We start from the raw sequence: 23,928 nt of genomic DNA on the forward strand, positions 1-23,928 counted from the left end.
CTTACAAAAAATGTAAAAAACAATCCAAAGAAACACCACTAGTACCCTGTGTAAAAGAAAAAAACAATTAAGTGCAGTTTTACTGAAGATAAAGTACATTTGTGCAAGTGTCTCTGATATTGTAGAGATCTTCACAATATATGTACACGTTTTATTAGTATAGTCCTGTGTTGTCCTTGTGACTTTGACCAATGATGTCATCTAGTGGTGAAATCTGGTGCAACATTGGAGCGGTTTTGTAAAGCGATTTTTGTGCCATCACTCAATTTGTATAAAGTCAAAATAATATCTGTTGGTACTAGTAGAAAAGGAAAGAATACTTTTTCTTCTTTTGGAATTTGGGTGAACTGACTGACTGGATTGACTTACAGTGTAATGTAGAATTTGAGGATATGTTAGTTTGTTTCTAAAAAGCCAGATTGTATCCCAGTTACATTCAAGACAAATTATCAATAAGGCAAAGGTCCTTTTTTAAGATAAGAAAATGGACAGAGATAAATCAGGGGGTCTTTTCTCTCTGCAGGCCCTGGGCTCTCTGTGGCTCCCAAGGAAACCTCCCTCTGAGAACATCTCAAGATACTGTAAAAGAGATTCGAGAGTACAGCTAAACTCCTTTCTGTGAGGTAACAGATAAGACTCGCACACATCAAAACTGTAAGAAATCCAAAAGAAACAGTTGAAATTTGTTTCAAACCCACCTGAATCTTCATTGTCTTGACAAGAGCATGCTAGTGATTCTTCAGTTTGTTCAATAATGTTTTGCAAAAATTAACATTTAAGTAGAAAATATACATTCCGTATGTATACTAAAACGTTACAAAAAAAATACCTCTTACACAAAAAATGATTTGCTCTTAATGAATTAAAAACAGCTGCATTCTTTAAACCAGCTGAGAAAGAAGCAAATATATGTGCATTCATAAAATGATGACAAAAAAGAAATAATAGAGCTTGATAAGATGAATTGTGCCAAAATCAATGCATTGAAAGACCAACCCTTGAAAAAGACAATGAAATTCAATCCCTGCATTTCAATATTCAAACTCTTCAAAGTGATATTGAAACCAAGGACAACACTGTTTCCTCGCTGCAGTCGAAAGTTAACCAGTGGGACTATGAGGCTGCTGTCTCTCGGCAGCAGAAGGAAGCAGAGGAACTGGACCATCTGACTCATGAGAACCACCAACCAGCTTCCGAGAATAAAAAGCTACACGGTGAACTTGAGGATGACCTAAATGGGAGACACCTTGCTCAAAAGCAGCTCAAGGAAGACAGAGAAGTGTGCAGCAGACAGAATATGACAGAATATCACACATCTTCACACAATAAATTCCCCCATTCACCAAACAAACTGATCAATTCCATCCTAAACTCATCTGCTACACATGCGATCAGTCTACCAGTGGATTTCAGTCACTTAAAAACAACAGACTCCAAAGAATACAGCCACAAAAATAACTTTAATGCAATAGTGATTTAGATGCCAGTTGCCATGAGGCTGTTTGAATGAACAGACTGTGAGAGTATATTGCATAGGTTGTTGATCTGGGACAGTCCTGCATGAAAGCTGAGTGAAAACAATAACCTGTGACTCCAACAATTCTTCAGTGTCCCTAAGCAATACAGTTCATTTTGTTCTTTTCTGTTCCTGTTGACCATGTTGAAAAGAAATCAGCATTTTCTGACGACTGTTTTCCTCAAAACGTACAATCCCCCAATGTTTGTTTCAAGATATTATGGGAGAGAGATGGTTTGTATGCATGCCAATGCCAAGTGTGGAGTTGGTGGTGAGACAGCTGATCACTGTGGCCATAATAAAGGTCCACTGCAGTGCGAAAAGTGTGCAGAGAGGCTTCCAGATGCGTAGAAATCCTCCTCAATTCAAACAAGTTGCACTACTTCAAATTACACTGTGACCTACCGGTCCATAAGCACATTATAATGGTTTGTAAAAACAACATTTGAATCATTTAATTTTTTTTCACATTTGTAGATTAGCTTCGAGGTTTGCTAAAAATGTTATAAATAAAAAAAAGTTACTAGTTTGGCTTTGATATAAATAATGCAATATACATAGTTCAAACAAACACTTCTCTCTAAAAACATTTAAATATTTTCAAATATTGCATTTACGAAACCATGTCTTGTGGTGCTCTTATTCATAAGCAAAGTTCTAGACAGATTAGTTAAAGCCATTTTCAAATGCCAAACTAGAACGGGGTGAGCAGAGGTTTGCCATAACGACAGGTTTAGAAAAACAATCTCAGCCTCCCTGAGCAGAAAGTCACATCAATACCACATTTTAAATATTGAATAAAAACACTCAAAACCTTGGCAAAACACACCACCCTCCATATTGTTTTTAACCCTCAGTACAACTAGGGGAGGCGGAGCTCACCTTGTTGTAGCTGGAGATTTTAAGTACTCAATGCAAAGGCTAATATTGTATAACACACTACCCATTGCGGTTCACACATCTCTAACACTCAAATCAAATATATTTCTTTACAGGTCAACACAAGTCCTTGCTATTGCACAGAAATACAGGGTATTTTCAAAGGATACATCTAATGACAAGGCAGGTTATATAGTGACATTTTGGTTTAGTGTGACAGCATAAATGTTCGTTGCTCTCAAAAGAAAAAAGTAAACCAAAAGACCAACACTGGTTGCGTCTCAAATTCCATTAGTATTTCTTTGCGTGTATAAAGATGGTTGCATCTCTGTAGTGTGAAGTGAGCATGCATCTTCATCATTCAAATTAAAGGTTAAAAAGGCAAAACCCTTTTTGATTAGGCTCAGCTTCAGTTAACATCCCACTATAGCCTTTTTTAGACAAAACACGAACCCTTCTTTTAACTTCCTTGGTGCTGCAGTGAGCAATATTCATAGAAGTGAACGAGTGCTAAATGAATGCGACATGATAATATGACATTCAAGAGCACAGTAACAATAAACACACAGGCCTAATACAGTATATTGTTTTCTTGTAAAAACATGACTAAGACACGAACAGTTTAGTGTACAGCTTTCCTCTAAAAGGCAAGAAAGTCAAATAAATATTCTCAAAGAAGCTCAAGGACAAATGTATTCCTCTTTAAACTGAGAGGTGGTTGACTTACAGTGACCTCACAGCCATGAATGGAGAGAGAGGTAATGTGTCTGAAAGCCCATTTTCAATGAGCCTCACAAACACCGAACTTTGACCACCAGCCTCTCAAGTGTAAGCAGTTACTGTGATGAAAACAAGACAAATGGGGAGAAGGAAAAACACGATACTGACAGAAGTCTTCCACACATTCACCACAAATGAAATGTAACAATTTAAAGAGACAGACAAAACTGTATTTGATATTTAAATATTGCAAAACATACAAAAACTGTTGTCTTTGAGCTGTAAACATTAAATTGATGTTTGATGTCATTTTTGCACATGGAGAAATTATATAAAATAAATCATGTCTGTCATAACTATAAATTGTTCTCATTAGAATGTAAAAACAACATACTAAATTTCATTTTTTTAATAATTACTGTAATAATAATGTTTATGTTAAGATTTGTTTTGTATAAGTGTTTTTACTGTACTGTTATAAATAGTTATATGTATAACATCTTAATTCATACTTTGACTCCTCGAGCTTTGTCTTTACAAGGCAAAAAGAATACTTGTGTCTCTGCCATACTCTGATACCCACACATTCTCATACACATACACACCCCAATATGGTCAAACACACACACACACACACACACACAACCACACACACACACACACACACACAAGCTGCCACAGTCACACGGGGGGGGTCACCAGGAGGCTCTATGTGCGATTGAGGGTCTGGAAGATTCTGGATATTTGGAGCATGACAGGGCCAGTCTCGGGGTCGTTCATCCACTGGGTGCTGTTCAGAGGATTCTCCAGCATGTCTTCAAATGCTGCACACAAACACAAAATACACTGGTAAGAAATATATTTAACAAAACCAGCAGCCTGTTTATGTATATTTAAGAACCTAGTCTAATAAAAAATAAATAAATAAATTAAAACTCTCCGGGTGTTTCACACCTAACCGGTTCAAACAAACTCTGGTCCAGGTTTCTTGGGTCTGTGTAAAAGCTTTCAATCAGACTCTGGTGTGATTCTTTTGTTGTATGACAGCAAAACAGACCAACAAGATTTTGTGACGACAAACTGAGTTTAGCCTCCATTCAAAAGCTAAACTACTATTGAATCCATCCACTGATTATGAACCATTAAGAGGGCTTGGTAACTTGGTAACCATGGTAATACACATGCACATTTGATAATGGTTTGGTAATGAGGACTTCAAAAAAGATCAGCTCCCCAATAAAAAAAGTGAGGGAAATATTTTTCTTGTCTAGTTTCTATGCAGTTCTAGTCTCCACCAATAATGGTCACAATGAGCTATTTCTTTAAGAGCTTCTTTGTGAGACCAGAGAACATAAATCAAAGCAGACAGAGTTAAGTGCTGCATATATAACCTGACAGCAGTCTGCGAAATCTGACTCCCCCATGTGGGTCCATTCGGCCGTGCTGGATGACAGTCGCTAAAATTGACTCGTCAGTCTACATGACTTCATGTTTACAGGTCCTGGTTCATATGTAATTAGATAGTGTGAACAAAAACCAGACTAGAGCTAAGATGCAACAATATTTTTTTCCTTGGTCCAGACCAAATGAACTGTACTACAGTTATGAAAAGGACTTGAGACATCACACTGTTTGTAAGATTTGTAAAGTTCACAGCATTTACTAATTTAGTTGCCTCGGCTCGGTCTGCTCTAGCTGGTGATTTCTAAAAAAGTTTCCTTTAGGACATGATTTCTCTGATTTTCTCTATTTACAAAATTTGGCTAGACTGTACCTAGCAGAGTCTTGGGATTGGTTAGACCAAGCTGGACCACTGGATTCTCCAGGATGGCTTGGAACAGCGGGCTGTTGGTGTCGATGCCTTTATCCAGATCCTCTGGAGAAGGTTTCCTATCTCCCAACAGCCACTCACACTGCAGGAAGGGAAAAACAAAGTGAAGAGACCAAGTTCCCTTTCAGATTTTGAAAGTACATTGATGTCTTCATGGAGGTCCGAGTGCAGAATCAGCCACAAAACAGTGTCCAAATTTGATTTTCATACAATGACACTGCAGATTATTTGGATTATTACTCTTCAACTAATGCATACTCCTTAAAAATTGATACAGAAATTACAGCATTGCCGAGTTTTTAATAAAGACAATGGGTCATGTAGGAGCCAATTAAGACATCTACTATAAGTAGGAACTAACCTGTGTAGGTTCAGGTGCCACCCGGAAAGGGAAACAGATTTTTGACCACACCCGCATTCACACACACACACACTCACCGAACCTACTCTGTATTCACCTGGTGACATGAAACTCAAGGCAGAGGAGCTGCAGTTGAGTTGTGAATTTGTGAACTGTTGTTGGACTATTAATGTTTGAATGGAAAAGAAATACTACATGGAATAAATGGACAATTTAAAACCGGCAAGTACTGAATGGACAATATTTCATTTAATCGGAAGGTGAAAATGTGCGTCAATTAACTAATCCGTGGTGGAGCACCTCAGTGGCCTAAAGCGTGGGCTTGGCCACTATAGGTCAAATGTGGCCTGAATAAAATCTGTAGCTTGCCATCTAATCAAAAAAAGAAAAGAAAGTGAAATCCTTAAATCAGTCAATCTGATTTACATAGCTCAAAATCACAAATGTGATTTTACACTGTATTTTTACACACATATTTTAAGCCTCATCCATCTGCTTGCAAGTCGGATAAGCTGGGAGTTGCATCACAAACAGCACACAGAGGTATTTCTCAAGTCTCAACCATCATGTATGGGTACACATACCGCAGCGTCCTGCTGGTTGTTATTGACTCTCAGAGCATCAATCACCTCCTTTTCATCAAAGCCCATCTCCATCAATGCGATGACAGCCTGCAGAAAAAAAGAAAAGATTGGGTGGTCAGTCTAATTACAACAAAATACGCAGTCGCAGTTCTATGGAGTCCAGCAAGCGTCTTGGGGACAAAAAAATAATTTGTGCACAGCAGCAAAAGCACTGAAATAGTGTTACAACCACTCATGTGGCAGCTATGTTAAATACGTAACGTATATGGTTGGAGATGGGGCTTTAATCACTTTTCTATTTTTGGAGATACTCTTGAGCTCCACAATTACTGAAGTGAGAGGACTGTGAACACAACATTTTATATAAAAACGTTATAACCACCAAGTAGCCATGAGGTTACCAGTGCTTTATATTGATGAATACATGTTTCAATAATCTGTACTACTTTCTATTGTATATTAGCTGATGCAATCGCAGGCTGCAAGCAACTTTAGTTATCAGACTTGTATACAGGGGTAAAAAACCTTTTCTGTCTTGCATCTGCCCTGTTTGTAGGATTTGTGGAAATACTACATAAGAGTAATGGAAAGCACACCGGTTTATCTTACACACGTCAATGTTGGGAATTGGCAAAACAGTCCAAATCGTCAGAGACCAGTTACGGTTAATGTTAGTAAAAACAGCTGTCTTCAGCTTCCCAGGTGTGAGCTCTGAGATCGAATTTTAGAAAAGTAAGTCATAGTCAAAGCACTGTATGAAATCTCCAACCTGATAATGCCACCCACCCTTGAGTCCGGTCTGAACTCCCGTTTCCTGCGGATCCTCTTGAAGATCTCTGTGAGCTCGTCCTGCCTGCTGCTCTCGTCTGTGCTCGACTGGCTGGAGAGACTACGGAGAAGGTTAGGACCGGAAGCTGAGGCTGAGGCTGACGCCGAGGCAGACGCTGAGGCAGAGGGGCCTGGTGTGGCAGCTGCCGTGGCTCCTGCTGCCCCAGAAGAGTCCTGGCCTGGTAGTGGCGTGTCTACAGAGGGGTCGTCTACATGTTCAATCAGCCACTCCATGGCCTGAGTCACTGACATGCTGCAGAGAGAAAGGAGTAGGTGAGAAAAGTCTGGTGTACGCAAGCTATCCAGAACCAAAACCTATTCCACTATTTAGTGGAAGCCTGGTATGAATGTACATCAAAGTCAATCATTTGGGTTTTTATTCTGAGATGTGAATGTTTAGCTAACAAGTACAGACTTACTGATTCAATCGGAGAGCTTTGATAGCCCTGCTCTCGGGGAAACCCATCTCAGTGAGCTGTTGAAGGGCTGTTTCATCCACCCGATCCTCTTCATCTTCATCTAACATCGCTGCAAGACACAGAAACACCAACAGGTTAGAGGACTGAAACTAAGGCTAGGCAATGTGTGTGAACTGTCAGGATCTGTTTTTACAGCAACAATACATCAACATTTTACATATCAGAACTAATCAAAACATGTCTCTCATATGTAAAACAGATACTCTAAATGTGGTTCACTGCACTGGGCTTGATAGTGGAGTGGAACGTGCCAAGTTTTCATGTTATATCCATATCTGTGTTGGTAAACTCTGGGTGCTCAGGTTGCTGCTCAAATATCAATTGGAAACCTTATGCTGTCCTCAGATGTGAATGTGAATGTGTTTGTAAGTGCTGGCCCCGTAATACACTGGTGACTTGTGCTGGGTGTACCTCGCCTCTTGCCCAATGTGCACTGAGACTGGCAACAGCCCTGCACAATATTTCATTGCATATGAGGTCTGGCGCATTCATAGATGGATGTATTATTGAATTTCTGCTGTATGTCTGGTACATATCAAGCTAAATAGTCTATCATCTTAGTTTTCCTGATGTTGGGATTATTGATATTGACTTGGAAATTGTTTTTTTTAGTGATTGTATGATTCACCATTGGCCTTTTTGAAGAGTTCAACAGCATCAGGGTTCAAGGCAAGAAGCTTCTGAGCAACTTCAATGAGAGAAACCAGGATTTTTCTGAGCTCCGTCTGAAACTGGAACAACACGAACACAACAAAAACAACAAATCAAAAATCAATACCATCTTTAACACTATAATGTTAACTTCTTATGAACAGAATCTACATTTTTTGTTATATATCTGTGTGTTAATGTACACATTGTCAGCTAAAGCCATGATTCTGAGATCCTCACATCTCTGATATTGTGCTGGGTAACAGTGCGGTCAGTGTGGCGTGTGGACAGGTTGGCGGTGGCTTTCAGGATAGCATCTTTGTCTGGAGCTTTGTTATCTTGTTTCTTCTGTGAAAACCATAAACAACAAAGAGTTAATAAGAAGCTGGCAACAGGTAAGTTGTGCAGACTTTGAAAACATGACAAAGGAAATTTCATTTCTTTACAAAAAGTTTAATAAACTTACCTTTTCATCTGAAGTAACATCTGCCATCTTTGGAGGGGTCGGTGGCGGTCTTTTCTTTATGAGCAGCAAAACGTCTACAGCACATATGAAACATGCTCAGTTCATGAAAAACAGTGTCAATTCTTTCTCATAATCCCAAAAATGTATTAATTAAAGGGTTACGTACCTTTATCTTTAAGATTTTCATCAGCGACTGTTTTAGTGTCAGTGAGGACTCTTTCTGTAGCAGCGTGTATAAGTTTATGGTGGGTAAGTGTTTTGGGGTCTTCTAGACTTCCATGTACATACTACAAAACAAGCACAATATAAACCAGCTCAGAAAACAATAAGCGAACAGACCTGCACGTTTTAATTATTTTCATTATCATATAATTGGCCAAATATTTTCTGGGGTAATCATTTAGTATAAAAAAATGTCACAATTTCTGAGGCCAACTGACATCCTGTCTGCAACCTGACAGTATTCAATTTACGATAATATAAAAGTGACAAGCAGCAAATTCTCAAATTAAATAAACAACACAATATATCTGGCACTTTTGCTTAATAATTCATTCTTATCATCGATCAAACAAGAAATGCATATTCAAAGTGAAAATGGTGTGTTTTTAAATTACATAGGGCTGCATCTAACAATTATTTCTTATCATGGATTCATCTGATGCTTATTTTGTCAATCTCCCATGAAATTTTTGTTCTGTAAAATGTCAAAGAATTGTGAAATATATCCATCCCAGTTTCTGTAAATCCAAGGTGAAGGCTTCAAAGGTTTTGTCCAACCAGCAGGCAAAGATAAAAGTATTCAATAACAGTAATACATAACAAACACAAGCAGAGATTCTTCATATTTGAGAGGATGAAAACAGCCATGTTTTGACAATTTTGCTTGAATAACTTTCATGATTAATCCATCATCAAAATAGTTATTCTCCTCACGTTTGACTCCTCAGTTAATTGACAAGTCATTGCATCTCTGGAATAATGAAATAGGTTATTCAGTCTGTGCATTTTCCCATGTTTTCATGAGAAGCAAACATTAAACCAAGACTTGGAGTTTATACTATAGACCTTAGAAGGAGAGGAGAAATGAGCTGTGTAATAATAGACAAGCTGAAAATCAGCATGCCTCTGTGGGAGCAGAAAAGGGGCAGAGTCGGGCTGTTAGCTCTAGCTAGCCTGAGAGGGGCAGCCAACCTGCTAAATTATAAATAGCAAAGTCTACCCAGTTACTATAAATACAAAGCTAGTGACACCGACACTGACAGTTTACACAGAGGGCATGGTAGACGGCAAACACCCCAGGCAGAGGAATGACAGGACAAAAAAAGCAACAGGGGAGACACAAACAACCCCAAAACCTACATGTTTCAAGCACTTCTCCTTCAGTTTCTCCACAGTGGTGTCTTCCGTGACCTCCTCCAACCACTCCGTGCCGTCCATGGTGCAGATGTGTATTTTCAACACTTTCCCGGCGAATATCTTCTCCTCCTGGACGAACATAGCTACAGTCTTGAGAGTAAAGAGTACCAGTCCAGTGACGTTAGCTAGCAGCAGTTGCTATGTGCTCCTGGCAAGCTAGCGTGCTAACGTTAGCACCCAGCTAGCCGTCGTTCTGTAAATCCGCCGACAACAGAGCAAGAACGGGCGCTGATTAGCTGAGGACCATTTTCGGTTTCCTCTGCCGGTTTTCGGTGCTGTGGCAACCGATTCGTGTGTTCAGCGCTCGCCAAGTTGTTTATTTCCCCCTGTTAACACACAAGCAGCCAGCCAGCGAGAGCCCTATTTTCACTGTAATGTTTGAACTTTGAACTTCAACTGTGCTGCTACCGCGGCATCATGGGAATCGTAGTTATTTTATCAACTCAAACTACAAGAAAAAATCAGCCTGGAAACCAAACCAGATCAGCAAGCTCACGGTTACTCGCTCTCACAGATTCCTAAATGCGAATAGGTCCAACAATGCCAGGCTACACTGTAAATCACTAAAAATATAACTGATCCATAGTTTTTCTAAAAAAATTTCAAATGTCAATGAATAAGATAATGTGTCAGTGTGGTTTCTGAGCTTGTCTCTACATGATGTAGCTTAGCCTATAAATAAAGTTATCTAGAGCTGCAATGATTAATCGGTTGAAATAAAATTAATTGGCAACTATTTTGGTAATGGATTCATGTTGGAGTCATTTCTAAAAATTAAAATGCAAAATAAGGGCTTAAAGTTGGATTCTGCTTTATTTTCTGACTTTAGAATCTATCTTTAAGAGTGTGTGTGTCAAAACATCATTCACAGACCTTGATTATTTCAGTTTTATGCTGACATATTGCATATCTTTCATTATTAAATTACCATGCAGCAAACTAGCATTAAGTCATGCAACAATCTGTTTTTATTTCTATCAACAACATGCACTAGTTGCATTGATGTTGCAGCTGGACCATGAGCTGGACCTTACTTTTAAGTAAATGAAATGTGATATTTAGACATAATAATTTGCACCACTAGATGGAGACATACCAATTAAAATGATGCTTCAGCATGTAAAGACTGAATGAAGTGCTGTATTGTATGAAGAGAAAGGTCACATGGAATCTAATGACACATTCAGTTTTGCCTCGTCAGAGGCAGATGCTTATACTGTGACTATTGTACCAGATCTTTAATTGTTCAGCTAATCCTTAGTTTTCTTCAAAGTTAACAGAATCTATCCAGAAGATTAGAAATATTATCTTAAAGAAAAAAGAAGACAGTTCTCTTAAGTTTAAGACACACAAGTGCCCTTTATTATAACAAGAAACATTTTTTACAGGTTGAATTTGAAAAGGGAAAATACATTTCTTGCAAATTATAACTTTATAAGAGGAAGAAAACATTTTACAGATATTACAATTTTGCTACAACCTAATTTTTTAAAAATTATAACAATTTGCAAACTATACCAGGGAGCTTCTCACAAAACACTGAGGTGGACACAACTGAGAACTTAGCCAAGTTTTTTTTTTTTATTATTTTACTGAAGTGTAGCAAAAACATTTCATAACACACACACGGTTGCCTCAGTGGATTTTTATGTTACAGAACAGTAAATAAATATCAATTTATAAAACCTCAATATTTATGTTTTTTCTTTTTTGTGAGAAAAATGTTGCCTAACAATATATTGTATCTATTTGTATATAGTTCAAATTTATTTATGCATAAGGGACAGTAACATACAAAATATATATATTCTGTTCTGTTTGATATTTTAGAGGCGGTTGACTGGTGCGAGACCCATCAAAATTGCATGCTTAAGACATCAGATTTCTTAAACAAAATCTTGCTTACAAGGGAAATGCATAACATATTTACAAAAGGATGTACACAGCCATAGGCTCAAACTAATAGGAGGGACAGGGGAAATGAAGTTTCCTTTTCCCTCTGGACAACATATACTGTGGCCGACGGGCCAGTTCTCCAACACCACAGGACTAACAGATACTCAAGCCTGTCTTAACCGCCAATCTCCAAGATGGCTGTATACTGTACACCATAATCACATCTCCACCACATCTCAAATCTAGAGGTACAAAACAATGCTGTTCCATTGATTCAAGAAATGTACACAACTCTAGGGGGTGTAACTAAGAATCACGTGATATTTAAAAAGGGAAAATGACCTGTGCATGAAAAACAAGACATGTTCTGCAACTTGCTTATAGACCGACTGGAATATTTTCCACACTTACAACAAAATGAAATAACACTGAAACTTAAAATGTGTTCTATAAAATGCCCCTTAATCACGATTTTCTTTATAAACAAGATTATACAAAAAATAACATAATATAAACAAAGACTGAGAAATCATATGAAAAAAGGCAAAGACTAAAAGTCCTCAAAGAAATAAATACCCAGTGTGTATGCTGCGACTTCACTGCAGAAAAAAGTACTAAAAGAAGTGACTCGCTAAAAGACTCTGTCTCTGTCCTGCGTACAACCCAACACCATGGATCCCCGAAATTTCTGTAAGCAGGCAATGCGCATAAATAAGACATTAATAAATAAAAAGAATGGATGAAAAACAGGTGTTGCTGTTAGTATAAAAGCATATAAAAAGTCCTATTAAATCTTGTTTACAGCTTTGCCCTTTTTCTCTTTTTTTTTTCACAGAGTGCCTTTTTTTTTTTTTATAAAAAACATATATATCTATATAGATATATATAGATATATATGTAAAGCAGCTCATCTGGGCATAAAGATACACGTTTTATTTGAACTGTTCAGGTATATGTCCAATCTGAGACTGCATGCTTGTCGGTGGACTTGAAATGCCCTCTGACCAGTCGGACATGTTGGAATGAGGAGATGAACTGGACCACTGATCAGGGGAGCCAGGGGAGGGGGTCAGAAAGGGGTGGTCAGGCACCTGGACCTGATGGTTTGGGGTGTTGTCCATGGGGCCTGAATAACTGTGCTGGGAGGGTGGGGTGAGGAACTGGGTGCTGGGCATTGACTGGTTGATGGAGGAGGGCATGATCTGGGTCTCCTGTGGCAGGATGGTGTGGATGGGAATGCTGGAGTTGCCTGTGCCCTGCTGGAGCTCCGGGGAACTGAGCTCACCGCTGATGAAGTTCTGACTGTTGGTGTTGTTTGAGTTTTGGTGCTGCAGCTGGATGCTCTGCTGCTGCTGCTGCTGCTGTTGGAGCTGCTGGAGGTTCTGCATCTGCTGCATCTGTTGAGCCTGCTGCTGCATGATGTGGGGCTGTGGACCCAGTCTGGTGCTCTGGATCCCCTGGTAGGTCATCATCTGAGACAGACTGGTGGTGGGGTGGCTGTTGTGGAGGGAGGCCATCATCCCGTGCTGGCCTCCCTGGTGCAGACCTCCCTGACCACCAGGGCCTCCTCTCATTGGATTGAACTGGCCTGGCTGGCTCATGTTGCCGTGCATCCTGGACAGCCAATCACACTGGCCATTCATGGCGCCCTGGCCACCGGAGCCAGACACGGGCAGATGGGTAAGACGGGGAGGCAGCGGGTCAAACTGCATGCGGGCCAGCTCCTGCTTGTTTGGCATCACCATGTGGTTCACAGCCAGGTGTGGGTCAGACATACCCTGCAGATGGTTCAGGGATACAGATGGCGACTGCTGGAAAGGTGAGGTCATCATGGGCGGCGAGGCCACATCAGAGACATAGCCATGTGGGGACTCCAACGAGTCGACTGGTGACAGAACAGCTGAGCTGTCCAGGAGGTTCCCAGACTTCCCATCTTGGGAATTCTTCTTCTTCAACTTCATGTCTTTGCCGTCCTTGCAGCCGATGCCCTTTGTGCTGGGCTTGCGTGCCTTTTTGCCCTGGCCTTGGCCTTGAGGCTGGGGCTGCTTCATGCTGCCCAGGTAGCCATTGGGCGAGCAAAGAGGGGGCGATAACGTGGTGCTGAGTGACCCTCCATGCATGGGAGGACTTCGTACCAGGTTGTACTCGTCCATCAGCCGCACAATGTCGTGATGCATTCTCTCCTGTGCAATGTCTCTGGGCAGCCGGTCCATGTGGTCGGTTATTTCTCTGTTGGCGAAGTGATCCAGTAAGACCTTGGCAGTCTCGTAGCTTCCTTCCCTGGCAGCCAAGAAAAGAGGTGTTTCCTCCTGAGGCAGAGAGAAAGGAGACATCATGTTAAGAGATGCACAGATGCTCAAGGAATGCTGTTTAAGAAATATGTTTCCCTATTGTTTTACAGTACAGTGTGGAAGAAGAGGCAGATTATTTTTATACCTTGTTGTTTTGCATATCCTTGTTGGCACCGTTCTTGAGGAGCACAATAGCAGCTTCCACATTATTTACTGCTGCAGCCCAGTGTAGGGCTGATTTACCTGAACAAGGAAAAACAGAGTTGTTAGTGATGCTCACCAACATTTGACTGCATTCAGTATAAATATAAAAATGAAATATAAAGATGATTTTTAGGCATAAAACAGAGACACTTTACCAAAGTCATCGATTGCATTGACGTCAGCATGACAGTTAATGAGCTCCTCCACCATGCCCTCTACCGCCAGCCTGGCAGCCAAGATCAGGGGTGTAGTGCCATCGTGCATACGGGCATCCAAGTCTGTGGCGCGGTTCCTTATCAGAATCTATAGAGACGTACAATAAGTCATTCCTTTTGAGCTAAACATGAGTCACTTTAATAAATGTACAATTTACCCTGTGAGTAATTTGAAGTGCTTCTAACTTTTGGTAATTCTGGTCTGTGGTAATTTACAGATTATTTGACGACTATACTTTTTAGGGCTGTAACTAATGATTGATTGTGAAATGACAAATTTATTGTTTAGCCCATAAAATGCCAGAAAATACTAAGAAATGACCATCACCGCTTCCCCGAACCCTTACTTGTTTTGTCTAAAACAAAGAAAAGCAGCAAATCCAAAGACAATCAAACGACTTGACAGACACTTGTGACTGACTGATAAATTGACTTTTTAGATTTCAGTACAAGTACTACTAACTTTATCACCTAGGAATTAATTTGTAAATCAATTTGGCCCATGAGAACCCACCTGGAACACCCCCTGGGCATCAGCTGCCACAGCAGCATGCAGAGGCGTCCTGCCCATATTGTCCTGGATGTTGGCGTCAGCGCTGGCCTCCAGCAGGCGCTTGGCGGCGTCAGAACGAGCGTAGCGGGCAGCCAGGTGAAGAGCGGTTTCGCCCGTGCGGTCAGTCTGGTTGTGAAGGTTGGCACCCTGGTAGATGAAGTCGTTGATCACATTGGCAGAGGCATCCTCCTCTTCCTCGCTGTTGCCCGTTTCTAAACCTCCCCCACTGCACGACGCGATCATCAGGGGAGTGAATCCATCTGGACAGAGAGGGGAGAAAGAGGGGAGGGGTATGTATGAAGGGAAGGCGCTTGTAGGTAACGGACTGCATGGTCAGCACAGGCCCAGTAAACTGCCACAGAAAGACAAGAGCCTGCACTTCAAAGAGTCGGGCAGATCAAAACAAAGCAACAAACAAATCGAATGTGGATTTGACACTTTTGCCTGGGTTGAATCATCACAGCTCTCGCTTTCCAATAATGGATTCTGATCAAGGCCTCGGCGCAGGAGAAGCTTCAGAAGGAAAGTGAAGCTAGGGGGATAGAGGCCAGGGCTTGCTAAAGCTAGGCTGCTGCAAAAACGAAGCATTAATATCTAACTGTGAGAGGCAGCGCAGTCAGTCGACTTGGATAGGTTTTCTCCTCTTCAAAAGGATAGCAAGCCCCAGATCTCGCAGATTTGGTCGATTCAAGTGCATCGATCCGCGACGGGGAAAAAAGTGTGCTCTCAAGTTGTTAACCCTGGTACTTTGATTTTTCATAGCTTTTCTTCAGGGAATTTGCCACTTATTACAAAACTGTGTTTTTACATTTGATTCCTTCATTGGTTTTTGTAATGTGGAATAGAAAAAAAAAAAAAACAGAGGCCCATTACTGGTCAAATGATTAATCTGATCAGGAATCAGTGTTTTCCCCCAGGCGCCTGGCTTCCAGCCGGCTGCTTTGAAGAAGATCCTTTACCCTGAGGACATGGGGCTTTAGCAACTCCTACATGCGCGATTACACACACACACACCCACACACACACACACACACACACACACACACACCCACACACACAGACACGCACAAGAAATGTGAAATGTTCCCTCAGAAAAGGCATGAATCAATCCAAGCACACACACACACACACACACACACACACATTTATGCACACACGCATATGCACACTAGAAAGGTGATATGTTTGCTCAGAAAATGTGTGAATCAACCCAAATACACACACACGCACAAAATGTTCACTCAAAACTTCATTTTTTGCTTGTGACCCTATAAAATATATATAAATAAATATAATTTTTCTTTTTCACATCATTTCACTACAATTCAATGAATTCACTTGATTGTTTCAGTTGAATTTTTAGAGGTATGAAGAGAGGACACTATTAAGTGATTCACAAACCAAGCAAGAATTAAAAGGAAAGAGAAAAATAAAAAAATAAAGCTAATTTTATGTAACAGAAATGTGTTTTTCTTTCTTATACCTATATATTTTATACCTATACTATCATTTTGAATATGTATGATTCCATATATTCAGCATCTTCACATAAAGTTAGAGCTTTGCTGACAGATTAAAATTATATTTGATTATTCTTTGTAAACTCTTGCAATATCTGCTGTTGTTTATGAGGATGACCAAAAGCATCCAGAGTATAACATGAACCAACATTAGGTGCACATCCACCAGCAGAGAAGTCCCTTTAATGTCCCAGACATGTATGTGATATGTTAGTGATCAGTAACCCACCTGGTCCCCGGACGTTGACATCCATGCAGTCATTCTCAATCTCTCCCTGAGGGGGTGTGGGAGCGATGGAGGGGATGCGCAGGTCAGCGGCATCCAGGTGCTGCTGCGTCCACTGGCGGTGGTCCGTCTGGTCGTCCGCCTCCAGTATAGCCTGCTCGTCAAACTGCTGGGACAGGGACAGCGAGAGGTCAGACAGCTGAATCTGAGCACGAGAGGCTGAGGTTAAATCGAATCAAATCAAAAGATCATTAAACTTCATTATAAATGGATGATTAAATTATTTTTCAGCAGTATTCAGAAAAAATTAAAATGCAAATTAGAGTAATTATAGACAATTTTAAAATTCCAGAGTAGTTTTTTTTTTTTTTTTTTTTTTTTTTTTAGGAAAATGCTCCTAAAGTTGTAAAAAAAAAAAAAAAAATCCTAAATCCTTAGAAGCTAAGTTGTGTCCGTTTCCTTACCCTGAAGCGCTTTGCATCCGAAGGCTCGTCGTCTCCCCACTCATTCTGGGTGTCATCCATGAGTGAAATGTCTGAGGTGTTTTTCAATGGCCTGCGATGAAGCAGAAAACCCAGTAAAAATCCTTGTACTCTACTGCCTCCATCTCATCTGAGCCACTCACCATTAATGGTGCAGCAATGCCGAAAAACAAAAGCATTGATTAAATCCATACCCCACCCCTCTGCCCCAACAAGTCAATTAATGCGGACCTAAACCTGCTATATCATTATCATTAATGATCCAGGCAAAACCCTCCTTTCCCAAATTTGACTGATCACCAGTTACACCCATTTTGTCCTTCAGAACTAGCCCTTCACCTGACCCGTGAGGAAACAGGTACCCGATGACACTGAGCGCCACTGGTGAATAAACGGAAACTTACTTTAATCCCACTGAATCCTCTCCGACAGGCTCACGTCTCTTCTTCTTGCTGGTCTCTGTGGTCTTGAAGCCCTCGGGGAGCCAGAGGCGCCCGTGCTCATGGCGGCGCTTTCGGGCAGCCACCATCCCCACTCCGAGGAAGGCCAGTATCGCCACGCCGCCCAGTACCAAGTAGATTGGGTAGAGGGTCGGTGAAATATTTTTGTTCACATCGCCTGGTAGGAAAAGGGACAACATGGTCACGACGGGGGCGAGGGAACAGACGTGGACAGGCGGGATGATAGACCAGGACACCCAGGATAGACCCTGAGTGTCGGAGCAGAGCTAGTCCGGCTCTTCTTCGCCCCGCGGTTCCCGCTCCAAAACACACCGCAACCAGCAGCAAGCCCAAGGAACTGACTGCCGATCCTCACCGTTTGTAAAGCTAGCTTCTACTACCTATTCAGTAATAATCAGAATTGCTAACCACTTTTCATCAAAAAAGAAAAAAAAAAAAGGGGATGGGGCGTGATAAAAAAAAAAAGAAAAAGAAAAAGGGGAAAAAAAAAGAACATCACCACCTCCTCTCTCCCTTTTTCAACCTAGGGTACCAGGAGACAACTTTACCATTTCTTCTTTAAGAGAAAAAAAGGAGGGGGATTAATGAACTTCAAATTACTGCACGCGCTTTAAGCTGTAAAGACGAAGGATTTATTAGGATTTTCGAGATAACAAAGACTCCCAACTTCTAGCACACTCCCGATCAATTTTTCTCCTTCTCTTTTTTTTTTTTCCACTAACGATTTTGAAATGATAAACTCCCCCAACCTAAACCCTTAGAGATGCATTAAGTCCTGGTATTACATTCAGCGAGGTGAAGGTTGCAGCAGCCCCTCACACTGTGGGATGAAGTGTGTGTACGTGCATGTGTGTGCGTGCATGTGTGAGTGTCTTATCTGTGGACGTATATGTGTACATGTCTGAGAAAGAGAGAGAGAGAGAGAGAGAGAGAGAGAGAGACAGAGATAGAGTGTTATAGTGTGTGAGTAGGGGATTGGATGAGTTGATTTGCAGCAATTAACCATTTTGGAGCCTGAAGCCAGTGGATTTACACAACCAGGGAAGGATTGATTGTTTAGGCCATGAGATTCACAATTGCATTTGTTCACGGCTGCATAACAAATACACAATCAAAGAGCAGCAGGGTTAGGACCCGACCAGAGGGCGCTGCAGCTACTTTCGGTTTGAGTGCGAGCGTGAAAAGAGCACGTGTCTTATCCGCTTGTGTACGAGTATGTATGTGTAGCCACTAAAAACGAGGCCTTAAAGAACCATGAGAGCGGTTTTTGCATGTTCACAGCAAATCACATCTATTTTACATCAAAACGAATCACAAAGCAATTGTTTTAGATTTTTTTCCACAATTACAGGCAGCCTTTGGTTTGCACTCAAATGAAAATCAATCACCAGACTTTTTGAACTTATTTGAGCTGCATGACCCAGAGAACATCACATCTGCATCAAAGTTAAATTATTGGTTTGTGGTAATACTGAGTGAGCCTATGATATTCTAACCTTTTGTTATTTAAAAAGAACAAAACCAACAATATGTTAGTCCTTCTCGCAGCAGCCACAGACAAGGAAGTGAAGTCACACACAGCCCCAAGTCCATTTGTTCCTTGAACAGTTGGGCACTGTAGTTCGTTTGCTTGGGACTTTTTTCTGTAGCACATTGATACACATTTTGTGCTCTAGGCAGCAACACTGAGTCAAAATAAAATATGCTGCGGGCTCATCGTGATGAAGGAACATGGCACCAAGTGCAACACCTTGATTGCACAGAAGAATAAGCTTCATCAGGCTGTGGCAATGCAGACAATAATTGTTGATCAATTCATTGTTGGTTTTCATCTTTTAGGAATGATTAACAAGTGAAAAAAAAAAAGGATATCACTTAACTTATCCTTTAAGTGCAGGATAATTTGAAAGTCTGCACTGGATTACCACATCCAGACTTGACGTTCACTTTGATGAATTACACAACTAAAGCAATTTTAAGGAGTCTGCGAATTGATTTTCAGAGATGAGTAGAAAACAACGGGTGACTCTGAAAGTAGGGAAGATATATCCAAAAATCAGTTCAGCAATACTGTAATCTATACTCACTATAAACAGCTTTGATTTCGTAAGGAACGTCCAGTTTTCCGCTGGAGGCCAAAGCCCCGAGGAAGGCTGCAGCATCGTTGGTGCTCTGGAAACACTCAGTGGACTGCTGGAAGCACTGACGGTTGTCCACCTCCAAGTGGACGATTGAACTAAAGCGGGGCAAAGACAGAGCACATCCAGGGGTCATCGTAAGTCAAAGAGTAAGGAAAAGAAGAAGTCGATGCAGGAAACATTTTGAAAATTATTCCTCACCCTTTGATCTGCAGGTGGTCCAGCTCCCTCCTCACCCTCCTGCTCCCTCCTGTCACATCGTAGAGGCTCCTCTTCACCACGTTCAGCACCTTGCCAGGAACCTCAGACCACATGTCCACTGAGCGCTTGACGTTGTACTTCTTCAGCTCGTGTTCGCTCCCGTAGTATGGATATACCATCATCTCACCCTTGCCGTTCTTCCTGAATATCACATTGGTTCGAAGGACGCGGCTCAGCTCGCGCAGGAAGGTGGAGGAGTTGCTGAGGAGCTGCTTGGGCATGATGAAGACCACCACGACCAACTGGCCCACCGCGAGCTTCTCCGGCATGTTATTGGCGCAGTCCAAACCGTCCCACTCACACTCAGCGTTGTTGCAGCCCTGGTCACAGTGGCCATCGGCGTAGTGGTCCTTGCAGTACTGGTCATACAGAGGGCTGAAGAAAAAAAAGAAAAAGTATTGTAATTTGGACGTGAAGTTCATTATGTGAAGTGTTTCCTTGTTGCATGAAGCACTTTTATTTGGCCTGAAATCTAATAAAGATAAAAACTGTTTAGGTGTCCAAGAAATAAACACCAAAATTCAAATATAAGCTTAACAACAGTCACAAATAAACAAAATTTCAATGGTGTCCTGATTCTGTGAGGAAACGGGGAGGGACGTATCAATAAATATTATAGTTAAAAAGTTAAGATACAAATAATGATCAATCAAAGAAAAACACAACACTGACACCTCAGGAAAAAAAAGGTGTCGAGGGGTGAACACCCTAAAATGTCGAGCAGAGAGTTCCATCATTTTTTCCATCTTTATTAAAAACCAAAAAATATTTTTAAGGTCTGTTTTTATCTGCTATTCAGTAGACTTCCTGTGGTATCTAGATGTCCTTCTTAGTGCCTTCTAATCAGCAGCCGGCCAACCAAATTAACCAGTTTGACGCTTGTTAAATTTAGACAGAAGAGCCACTTACTTGCACTGCACTTCCAGATTCTGACAGTCGAACCCGTCGTAGAGGCAGCCGGCATTGTTACACTGGGAATCACACTTTCCATCGTTGAAGTATCGCCAGCACTGCAGCGAGTTCGAGCAGTTCTTCCACGGATCATTGAAGTTCAGCGAACAGTCGCCGTTGTCCCAGCCGCACGCGTGGTTGTTGCAGACCACGTCGCAGAACTTGTTTTGCTTGAGGTGCTCGCACTCTGGGATCTGGCAGGTGACCTCCGCCTCCGTCGGTGGTGTAAGACCGTCGCCCTGATCCAGGATGTGGCAACGAAGACCAATGAAGTTTGCGGGGCAGACGCAGTGGTAGTACGGCGCCTCTGAGGTATATTCACACGTGCCGCTGTTGTAGCAGGGGTTTGAATTACAGGGGCTCTCGGCGGGATACTGGCACTCGGGCCCGGTGAACGATGGGGTGCACAGGCACTTGGGACTCTTGGGGCCAGAGATGCAGGTGCCTCCATTGCGACAGTGAAGGTTGCCGCAGGCCTGGGCGTCATATTCACATGTGGAGCCAGTAAAGCCCTGGGAGAAGCAGATAAAAGCATTAGGAAAACACCTGATTTAGGATGAATTCAAAATCATTGAAGCAAATAGTGTAAGGCTCTTTCTTTTTTTTTAAATTGAACAATAATAATGATAATAACAATGAGGACAATGGTTATCGACTGGTTGTGTGTTTTCATTCTGTGCATTATATACAGGCCAAGTGTGTGTGTGTGTGTGTGTGTGTGTGTGTGTGTGTGTGTGTGTCTCTGAATGTATTTGTATGGATTAGGAGAAAATCTGCACACACTCTTGCATTGTAGAGCCCCCCCCCCCAAAAAAAAAAAGCAAGTCCCAACAAGGTTAAGCTTTTATTTGAGGAAATGGTTGGGGGGAAATTTGGGGTTAGGTATGTAGCAGTTACAGTTAAAGCGTGGATAATCCCCTGGGCAATGAATAAGATTTATTACAATCTCTGTGTGTGTGTGTGTGTGTGTGTGTGTGTGTGTGTGTGTGTGTGTGTGTGTGTGTGTGTGTGTGTGTGTGTGTGTACTCACCGGGGGACATTTGCAGATGAAGCCGTGTGGCGTGTTACTGGCTACAGCACAGGTCCCCCCATTACGACAAGGTTTACCCTTACAGCCATCGAACACTGTGTCACAGCGTTGACCTAAAGAGGGGTCACATACAAAAACAGGTTAAACAAAGTATTTATAGTTTAAAACATATCCTCACATTTCCCACAATTCACATCAAGTTTAGTTTTATAGCCAATAGCACATACAATGACTAATACTAGCTAATTGCAGGTATAATTTAAGGCAGCAGTGTAAGGTATAGGTAATCACAGGTCTATATGGTGGCTGCTAAGTGACGAGAAATGTCAATACAGACATGATTAAGATAAGTTTGAGGTCATTTAAAGTATCTCTAATGCAAGCTGCCAACCAGGACGCACTAGCCAGTTTATTTTTGAACTGCAGAATTGAATAAATAAATACATTTTTAAAAAATTAAGGGACTCACATGTTTACATATTTCCCCCTCTTTCTATAACTCCGACCTCAAGCTGTTTACCTGTGTATCCGGTGCGACACTCGCAGCGGTAGTTGTTGGTGAGCTGGATGCAGCTGTGCGTGCCCCGCGGGTCACAAGGGTTGGACAGACACTCGTTGACGTCTCCCTCGCAGCGCTCCCCTACGTATCCCGCAGGGCAGATGCAGTGGTAGCCTCCGACTCGATCCACACACTTGCCTTTGTTGAAGCACTTTGGCTCATTGGTGACTGGGTCGGTGAAGGGGTTGCAGTCGTCGATGTTAATCTCGCAGTGCACTCCTGAGGGTGGCACGGCGGGGGGGGGGGGGGGGGGGGGGGGGGGGGGGCAACGACAGGGAATGTCACTTTAGTTGGTTCAAAGCCTGTGATGTTTGTTGCATTACAGGAGCTCCAGTGTGATGATGTGAAATCATCTATTTCATTGGTATAAAAATTTTTTCTCTCTCTGCTTCGGTAAGTTGTAAGTTATTTCCTACATTTCTGAGAGTGACATTCAACAGCCCTCTTACAACAACTTCTTATATCATGAGGGAAATATCAATTGAAAAAATTCACATATCTGCCCCCTGTCCCTGTATAACTGATCTGTCTCTGTATAACTGATCTGTCTCTGTCTAACTGATCTGTCTCTGTATAACTGATCTGTCCCTGTATAACTGATCTGTCTCTGTATAAATGCAGACTGATGGTTCAAAATGGTAAGGGCTCATGTTTTGCTTTTTAAAACATTAGTGTACATTACATTTTAATACATCTACAATACAAGAAACCAGCAAAAAAAAATCTGAAAATCAAAAAAGTGAACTGATATGTTTATGTTTTTAAAAAATATTCATATTTATGGTGGATTTTCTTTTAACTTTATGTGACTTTTTTTTGTGTGTTTTGATCAAAATTTCTCAAACAACATGGTGTTTTTTTTTTTTTGGGATACACCCAACTCCACTGACACTTCAGGCTGACCTACAACGCACACTCCCTTCATGTCTGAGAGAAAAATCGATGGCGTATTTGACAAGTAGAGGAAGGGATGGAGGAAAGACGGGAGGAGGAGTTTTTCAGACATGCCCTGGGTGCTGTTAAGCCCTAATTAATGAAGCGTGGAGAGGAGGAGGAGAGGATGGATGGGCAGAGTGGTGTGGAGGTGTGTGCGTGGGGTCTGCTGACCTTGGGTTCCCCGGGGACAGGAGCATTTGTAGGTATTGATCAGGTCAATGCAGGTGCCCCCATTCTGGCACGGCTGGGAGAAGCATTCATTGATCTCGTCCGAGCAGTTGGTCCCCACGTAGCCTGGCATGCACTGAGAGACAGAGGGAACGAGAGAGAGAGAAGAAGAAGAAGAAGAAGAAGAAGAAGAAGAAGAAGAAGCAGCCAAGAAAAAGGAAGACAGAGGGAGAAGAGAAGGGGGAAATTTAATCAATGTCTGACATGAAACAAAGATGGTTTTTGTTTACCTGGCTGTTTTCT

The 23,928-nt window shown here is 41.6% G+C and overlaps 2 protein-coding genes across 3 annotated transcripts in view; both read right to left on the reverse strand.

The window, feature by feature from the left end:
* Positions 1-1,441: 1,441 nt before the first annotated feature.
* Positions 1,442-10,119, reverse strand: ubac1 (UBA domain containing 1). Its single transcript, XM_056377163.1, has 10 exons — positions 9,678-10,119; positions 8,482-8,602; positions 8,316-8,389; positions 8,090-8,197; positions 7,827-7,929; positions 7,139-7,247; positions 6,678-6,972; positions 5,892-5,978; positions 4,890-5,028; positions 1,442-3,939 (listed from the first exon to the last, which is right to left on the reverse strand). Exons 1-10 carry the CDS (start codon positions 9,813-9,815, stop codon positions 3,824-3,826), a joined length of 1,290 nt encoding a protein of 429 aa, XP_056233138.1. The 5' UTR covers positions 9,816-10,119; the 3' UTR covers positions 1,442-3,823.
* Positions 10,120-11,289: 1,170 nt separating this feature from the next.
* LOC130169456 (neurogenic locus notch homolog protein 1-like) overlaps positions 11,290-23,928 on the reverse strand; it is a 42,105-nt gene continuing 29,466 nt past the window's right edge. Inside the window, exons 22-34 of one of the 2 annotated variants that reach the window (XM_056376235.1) lie at positions 23,629-23,761; positions 22,483-22,740; positions 21,963-22,075; positions 20,891-21,444; positions 19,922-20,356; positions 19,670-19,818; positions 17,526-17,739; positions 17,104-17,194; positions 16,643-16,805; positions 14,855-15,153; positions 14,281-14,428; positions 14,067-14,164; positions 11,290-13,939 (exon numbers count right to left, since the gene is read on the reverse strand). In XM_056376235.1, coding sequence (XP_056232210.1) covers positions 12,563-13,939; positions 14,067-14,164; positions 14,281-14,428; positions 14,855-15,153; positions 16,643-16,805; positions 17,104-17,194; positions 17,526-17,739; positions 19,670-19,818; positions 19,922-20,356; positions 20,891-21,444; positions 21,963-22,075; positions 22,483-22,740; positions 23,629-23,761 — 4,032 coding nt within the window. In that variant the 3' untranslated portion in view covers positions 11,290-12,562. Of the gene's footprint in view, positions 13,940-14,066; positions 14,165-14,280; positions 14,429-14,854; positions 15,154-16,642; positions 16,809-17,103; positions 17,195-17,525; positions 17,740-19,669; positions 19,819-19,921; positions 20,357-20,890; positions 21,445-21,962; positions 22,076-22,482; positions 22,741-23,628; positions 23,762-23,928 lie in introns of both variants that reach the window. The other variant, XM_056376233.1, reaches the window with a different exon arrangement.

The sequence above is a fragment of the Seriola aureovittata genome, chromosome 5, assembly GCF_021018895.1.
Source record: "Seriola aureovittata isolate HTS-2021-v1 ecotype China chromosome 5, ASM2101889v1, whole genome shotgun sequence".
NCBI classification, from domain to species: Eukaryota; Metazoa; Chordata; class Actinopteri; order Carangiformes; family Carangidae; genus Seriola; species Seriola aureovittata.

Excerpts from the sequence above, each read along its gene's own strand:
- ubac1 (XM_056377163.1), bottom strand. The coding sequence starts at position 9,815 with ATGTTCGTCCAGGAGGAGAAGATATTCGCCGGGAAAGTGTTGAAAATA. Across the intron at positions 7,248-7,826 it reads ACTCTTCAAAAAGGCCAATG|CGATGTTAGATGAAGATGAA; the intron begins GTGAATCATACA and ends TGTGTCTTGCAG. Across the intron at positions 6,973-7,138 it reads AAAGCTCTCCGATTGAATCA|CATGTCAGTGACTCAGGCCA; the intron begins GTAAGTCTGTAC and ends TTCTCTCTGCAG.